Source organism: Engraulis encrasicolus, chromosome 4 (assembly GCF_034702125.1).
Source record: "Engraulis encrasicolus isolate BLACKSEA-1 chromosome 4, IST_EnEncr_1.0, whole genome shotgun sequence".
Lineage (NCBI taxonomy): Eukaryota > Metazoa > Chordata > Actinopteri > Clupeiformes > Engraulidae > Engraulis > Engraulis encrasicolus.
In genome coordinates, this window is record NC_085860.1 from 29,869,646 (window position 1) to 29,877,145 (window position 7,500).

The 7,500-nt window shown below is 44.0% G+C and overlaps 1 protein-coding gene across 1 annotated transcript in view; it reads right to left on the minus strand.

Moving 5' to 3' along the window:
- LOC134447591 (A disintegrin and metalloproteinase with thrombospondin motifs 20) overlaps nucleotides 1–7,500 on the minus strand; it is a 158,820-nt gene that overhangs the window by 83,772 nt on the left and 67,548 nt on the right. Inside the window, exons 14-15 of the mRNA XM_063197114.1 lie at nucleotides 5,403–5,539; nucleotides 3,603–3,720 (exon numbers count right to left, since the gene is read on the minus strand). Of these exons, the coding sequence (XP_063053184.1) occupies nucleotides 3,603–3,720; nucleotides 5,403–5,539 (255 nt within the window). The remainder of the gene's footprint in view (nucleotides 1–3,602; nucleotides 3,721–5,402; nucleotides 5,540–7,500) is intronic.

The following is a 7,500-nucleotide window of genomic DNA, read 5'->3' on the forward strand; positions in this document are numbered from 1 at the left end:
GTTTAAAACTGGCCTGGTATACATTTTGCGCACCAAGACCAGTGATCTGTTCTGATAGAAGGTGACTATGTGTGTGTGAGAGAAGAGAGAGAGAGAAATAGGGTTAGAGAGAGAGAGAGACAGAGAGAGACAGAGAGAAAAAAAAGAGAGAGAGAGAGAAAAAAAAAGAGAGAGAGAGAGAGAGAGAGAGAGAGAGAGAGAGAGAGAGAGAGAGAGAGAGAGAGAGAGAGAGAGAGACTGAGACAGAGACAGAGACAGCGACAGAGAGAGATAAAGAGACAGATACAGAGACAGATACAGAGAGAGAGACACAGACACAGACAGAGAGAGAAAGAGACAGGGCATGTGTGTGTGAGTGTACAGTATGTGCACCCGTGCATATGTGTGTCTGTGTGCCAAGCGAGGGTCAGGTAGCCGTAGCGACCTGAGTGAGTGGAGTCTGAGGGGAAATAGAAACCTCAGCTTGAAACAAAAACACACACAGTACACGTGGTAACACTTCTCTTCCTTCCTCCCTCTCTCTCTCTCTCTCTCTCTCTCTCTCTCTCTCTCTCTCTCTCTCTCTCTCTCTCTATGTCTGCCTCTCTCTATGTCTCTCTCTCTCTCTCTCTCTCTCTCTCTCTCTCTCTCTCTCTCTCTCTCTCCTCTCTCTCTCTCTCTCTCTCTCTCTCTCTCTCTCTCTCTCTCTCTCTCCTCTCTCCTCTCTCTCTCTCACACACACACACACACACACACACACACACACACACACACACACACACACACACACACACACACACACACACACACACACACACACCCACAGAGTACATGCGGCACATAGGTAGGAAACCAGGTGGCTAAAAAGCAGGTCTGCACTAGTGTCATTTTGTTTATCCTCACAGAAAATAAACTGCATCCTCCGTGACCAGATATACCTCCATTAACAGTAAATCTTGCTTGTATTCAATGCACACATACAGTCAATTGCATACAGTCAAGATAATCATCTTTGTATCGTAAACTTTGGTTATAAAGTGTCTGCCAAATGCAATGTAGCAACAGCAGAAACAAGCAACAACATTTCATTGCAGTTAACAGTAACAATAACAGACCAAAATAAAGAGGGAATTCACTCTCATGCTCTGCACTCCTTGCATTTTTTTTCCCATAGACTGTATAAAGTCTATTTTATTTCAATACTTTTAGTTGTCTTTTCCTTAAGCTCTACTTTCCAACAAACTTTTGCCAGCTAGATAAACTAATGATCTTATCACCTGGTCACAGAATGGATACACACGTAGCAAGACATTTGCTTGTCACAGCTAACTGCACTTGCAATATCACACAAGCCTCCAGTCCAGTCAGTAACACAGCACTGAAATGAAATCAAGGTAGCACAAATACCTTTATTGTATTACCATGATGCACTGCTACGTTTCCATGGAAAGCGCTGCATTTGTTGGCCAGATTGTTACTACTTTGATGTTAAAAAAAATATTTGATTTTCAGGGATTTCTGATTTCAGAGAAGCATGAGCATAAGGATCCCCCTAGACACTCCTATGGCCCTATGGACTGCATCTGATGTTTTCCGAGATGTACTGCATATGGGTCAAAGATGTTTATTTTTTTGTTTGCTTAGACATCAGGTGGCGCAACGGCATCTAATGCCCATGAATTAATTACTAATGGTGGTTGATATACTCCAACTAATATGCCTCTTACATAGTCCATTAAAATTAAACTAACAAAAAAAATCATACAATAGTAGCACTGGCTGTCGATGCGCCACCCTGACGTATGTTACTGCTGAAACGTCACTGACCTACATACATAGGCACAGTAAAAAAAGAATGCTGTGTTAATGCAACACTAAGAGAGTACTCTGGGACCAAATACACTCTAGATGTCAAATCGTGTTGAATTGACATTGGATTTTTTGCTGAGAATGTGTGGCCTGGCCAAGTCTTTTTCTCAGCTCAGGGGCTCTGGTGGCATCTAAGAAGAAAGTCACAGTGGGAGAGCCATCCCAGGGACTTTGCTAAATGCAGTCTAAAAAGCCACCCAAGCTAGGGGGAGTGAGCTTGCCCAAGGGCACATGGTGCAAGAGAACTCTGCGAACCATGGCAAAAACGTCAAGCCCCTACCCCTCACACACACCCAGCAACCCAGCACCCCTCCTTCTCCTCCGCCCTGAATCCCCAAAAAAGCCCACCCCACCTCCATCCAACACACCTCCAGCAGAGCGCTGAGTACTACCCAGGGAGGGCGGTTGACGGCGGTCCAAAATTCGTGGATATTATGTTCAACACAATGGGACTCGACCACAGCGCGACCACGGAATGCAAACACAATACTCCAGGGAGGGGACCCAAAGCCTCACTTTAGGGCTCCCCATCAAGCTCCGGGAGCGGAGGGGAACACTCGGGGATTTTTGTGGTCTTGCCTCACGTGGGAACTGGATAGACTTTGAGGGCTGGGGCACGAAAAAGACATCAGGCCCCGCCTGACACATTTTGGGCAGCGAGAGAGAGGCTATTGTCTTCTCTTGGGTGCATACCTGCACTCAGCTTGTGATTATGCTCAGCTATTTGAGAAGTACTTTTTTCCCTCCCCAACTATTAGTACTCCACATAGCACCGTTAGCATGGCTGTCAGCACTGTACATATGGTCAGGATGTACTTATTACCATTGATTCAATGAAGGCGAGCAGGGGGTCTGCTGCAGCCTACAGTTGCTTAATTCTGCTCTTTCCGTTCAGCAAGGGAATATGCTGTGGAAATGTATACTGTACAGCTAGGCAGGGAATCCAAGCCTGGCGCACCAGGTTGGATGGACTGCTCTAAAGTTGGATAGACATCCAGCACCTGCTTCGCCCGTACCTCATCCCAAACCAGAGCTGATGTTCTGGGGTTTGGATCGAGGCCTAGTGCAGCAGCAGCGGTGACCGCATAGTTTGGCTAGTCCTCACAAAGCGGATGACAAAAGGGGAAACTGACAGGCTTTGAAGTCAGAGTCAAAAAGATACCAAAGCCTTATTGTGCCAGACACTGGCTTTGTCTTTGGTAGGGAAGACTAATGTTGTTTTGGGACCGCAGACTGAGCATCGCTAAATACTCAATTACCTTGGCACCACAGAACATGCAAATGAATAAAAGCTGGATCGCGGGTGTTTGGCTTTGAGGCACGCACTCATTCTAAAACGTTTCAGTTCCATCCAAGGAGAAATAGTAAAGGAAAACAAACTGCAGAAGACATTAAAATCTTGTCATGGCTGAGCTGTGATTGCGGCGTCAGCCAATCATATATTGGCAATGAATATCCGATGAACTGTGTCAGCTAATGTCATCTAGTTTAAGCTGATCAAAATGGTCTTGTCAATGAACACCAGTCAACTTTGGGCAGCCATGGCCTAACGGTTAGGGAGGTGGTCTTAAGATCAGAGGGTTGTAGGTTTGAATTTCACATTTCAGAATTCTCCCTAAATCTGCATCCATGACTGAAGTGCCCTTGAGCAAGGCACATAACTACCGTAAGCCCACATTGCCCCAGGGACTGTTACCAATATCCAATAATTTGGATAAAAGTGTCAGCTAAGTGTAATGTAACTGCGAGCATACCATACTGAGCGTTGTTGAAAGTGCCGGCCAGAGTTTTGCAGGAGGAGTTGTCCCCTCCACACACGCCACACTTATCGCGCCTAGCCTTTGAGTTGAGGATATGGTCACATCCAGCTTGCTGAAAATAAACAAATACAGACAGCTCACAATTAACACAAGACATCCAAATCATCATTGCATTACTGTGTTTTGTCCTCATCCAATTAAGCAAAAAAGAGAATGGGAATAAGCAGTGTTGGGAGTAACTTGTTACAAAAGTAACTAATTACTGTAATGCATTACCTTTTTGAGTAACGCAGTAATGTAACTGATTACAGGGGAAAAAATCGGTAATATGTCCTCGTTACAATGCAAGTAACTTGCACATTACAACGCATTTTTTTCACCTAAATTTTGTGTGGGTATTTTGTTTTCTTTATACAATGTTCGCGGATCACCGTGAGATCAGCTATTGCCTATGATAGCCTACGTCCGCGCAGAGATTTTAAAGTTTCACGCAGAACATTGCTTCCTCTTTCACGCTTCGTCTCTCGAAATGGCAGGCTGACAAAGGATGACCGATCCAGAAGATCCAGCTTGCTCTTTTTTACAGATGGGTATATGCCCACTACTTTGACTCCATTGAAAATAAGGACGCCAAGAACATTTAAGTTAAATGCACACTGTACTTGAAACCCAAACCGCTTTCCACGTCGAAAAACAGTAGCCTACAAACAATTTGACGATTTGAAGAGGTGCCATAGCACCACCAAATTAGTCAGGAAAGGAGGGGATGCATCCCATTCGCACGAGACAGGGACACGGCAGGGTAGGCTATCCGACGGGGGGGATGAGTACGTTGCACCCCCCTCACTTTTGTTCAACTAAACATCACTAAAATTGAAATAATAAATATAAATATGAGATGAAAGTCATGCCACCTCATAGATTTGCACTGTAGATTGCCAAATCCTTATTTCCAGTCATTTTGGCTAAAGTAACTAAAAGTAATGCAAAAGTAGTGTAATGCCTTACTTAAAAAAAAAAGTAATATTGTAATGTAAGGCATTACTTTTAAATGACAGTAACATGTAATAAGTAGTGCATTACAGTTTTGGAGTAACTTTCCCAACAGTGTGAATAAGGAACAGATACAAAACAAAATCTGATGTACATTTTACAACTCTATATGTCTGTGTCATAGAGATACAACATTAGACTAGGGGTGAACCCGCCCCCCTTTTCACGGCAATCCGTGGCAGTCATTTTTTGGAGGTAGATCTGAAAAATGGAAATTAATGGAGAAGGAGGCTCACCTCTGTCAAAAATGGCTTAATAATGTGAGAATGTCCATCAACACACTATAAAGGGACAATAGGTGAAGTGTGTTGCTAAATATCTACGTAATTAATATTATTTGATTTTTAAATGTATTTTATCGACTCATATGATTTAAGGAGATATTTTGCTTGACATTTCAATTCTGGTCTTTGAATATGTGTTACTTACATATTCACACAGTTTTAGTCCATTTTTGACCGAGGCGGGCATGTTTCTCCATTGATTTGCATTGACAGAAGGTGCCTACAATACCTACACAAGATGGCAGGCTTCATGTGCCGTTTCCCAGTGCTGTCGCATATTGCCATGTCACCTCTAGTCTAATATTCTAGACCTCTATGGTCTGTGTCTTGCTAGATTTCCAGGAAAGTAAGAACAACAATCCGAAAGGGTGATAAGAAGCTATGCACAATAATACTGAGGAAAAGAAAAGTTGGGAGATAAGGAATATTGTCTGAAAACATGATGATTCTTGAGTACCCGGCAGAGTCCTTGGACGCAGATGTCGTAGGTTTCGGGCCCACAAGGTGTCCCATCAATGACTCTGTCTTTCAGCTGATAATATGCTGTCGACCCCGCCACACGGCAAAACAGCTTGCAACGATCCTTCATTAGAACTGCAGAAGGGACAAAGATAGTGGTATTATTACATTACATTACATTACATTACATTGCATTTGGCAGACGCTTTATAACCAAAGCGACTTTCAGAAGAGGACATAATCAAGCCAACATCACAAGCAAATACAAAGTGCACAGGAGAAATACAGAACAACAAGTGCAATTACAAAGAGGGGTTAGTTTTTTTTTTTTTTTTTTTTTGTTGTTGTTGAGAACACACACACACAAACACACACTCACAAACTAAACTAAACTAAACATAATGTCAGGATTCTGCCCTGGGGCAAGGCCAGTTCAATCATTAGTCTAGTAGATTCTCTCGAAAGAGGAATGTCTTTAGTTGTTTCTTGAAGGCTGCAAGAGAGGTGCTTAGTCTTGCTGCCTCTGGGAGACTGTTCCACCACTTGGGAACCACAACGGAGAACAATCTTGACTGGGAGTACCTAGAGCGACTGGATGGCAGAGCCAGACGGCTTGTGCTGGATGAGCGCAGATCTCTTCCAGTAACATAAGGCGTTAGTAGGTCCTTCAGATAAGCTGGGGCCGTTCCTGTGATGGTTTTGTAGGCAAGGGTCAATGCCTTGTGCTTGTTTATTATTATTATTATTATATATTATATATTATTATCACGTCAACGTCTCTCTGGCTAAAGTAGTAACCGCATGCTTTGCACAACAGCACAGGGCTTAAAGAATTAAGCTTCGGTACTCTTCACTGGGGTCAAATCATCGTGAAAGGAAAAAAAACACTTGTGAGGTAACAATTTTCTTTGTGCAAGTGTATACAATAAACAGCACTTATCCGCTGTTGTGAGGTCAGCAATTTAACCCGCATGGAAAAAATAGGCCCAACCCCAAAACATGCATTCCAGAGTCCTCTTGAAGAACGCTCTTTCATTGGCCTGACTTCAATTTGGCAGGAGTGCTCCGTCACTCTGCTTGCTTGCATTATGTGTCTGGTGTAATAGCTTGCGGTAACTTCTGCCGATGTCGGTGCTGCGCCAATGTGCCCCTCGGCCTGCCAAACTGCAATTTTATCCAGCTGTGCTTACTGTACAAGCACATAAGCCCGCAAGCTGGGGCTGGTGTCTAAACAAACCGCCACCGGTGACATGCTGTACTCATGGAAGCTGGCGGGGGAAGGGGGGGAGGGGGGCACAAGGGTCAGTTGTTCCGGGCCCACGGAGATGGGGGGCCCAGAATTGGGTCCTCATTACATTGTATGCTTTGAGAGGAGGGGCCTTTCAGATTGCTTTGTTTTCCAGGCCTGGCAAAAGCTGTCAATTTGGACAGTGGGTGCCTGTGGGGCTCAAGTCCACAGGTTTGATCTGTAGACATATCATTGGACAAATAAGGGAAATTCACGTCACAAGTTCAAATGTCACAGAGGGACAACGTAGAGTTAGGCAGCGCAAAGATCAGGCATCGCTTAGATCGTTTAGATGTTTCACAATGTAGAAAGGCAAAAATGAGTAGGAGCAACATGCAAGTTTATGGTTGTTACATATTTTGTGTTTACGAGCTCTGAGCCATTTTCCCCTCTACACCTTACATCAGGGGTCAGCACACAGGTAAAAAAAGGCTCTGGTTCGTGAGACACACTGTTACACGTGATGTTCAGTTGAGGTAATGAAGAGATTTTAATTGAGGAAAGGAAACATGATTGAAGACCCTTCAGGACTGTGATTTGCCGTGGCCGCATGAAGAGGTGGGCGAGTGGCTTCCACATAGCCTGGCAGTCAGCTAGATTTCGACGTCACCAAAAGTTCACTCCGACATTCGGGGCAATTGGCGAAGGTGCCAATATCTGAGGAAGCACATCCTTTAGATATATTTCAGAATATTTTCACTGAGGAAGTTTCGGATATGGTGATAGCCTATTGGTGTGGAGCCCCATCTCAAAATAGGATATGAAATTACTCATCGGTCTCTGCATAACGTTTGAAGGAATATAACGG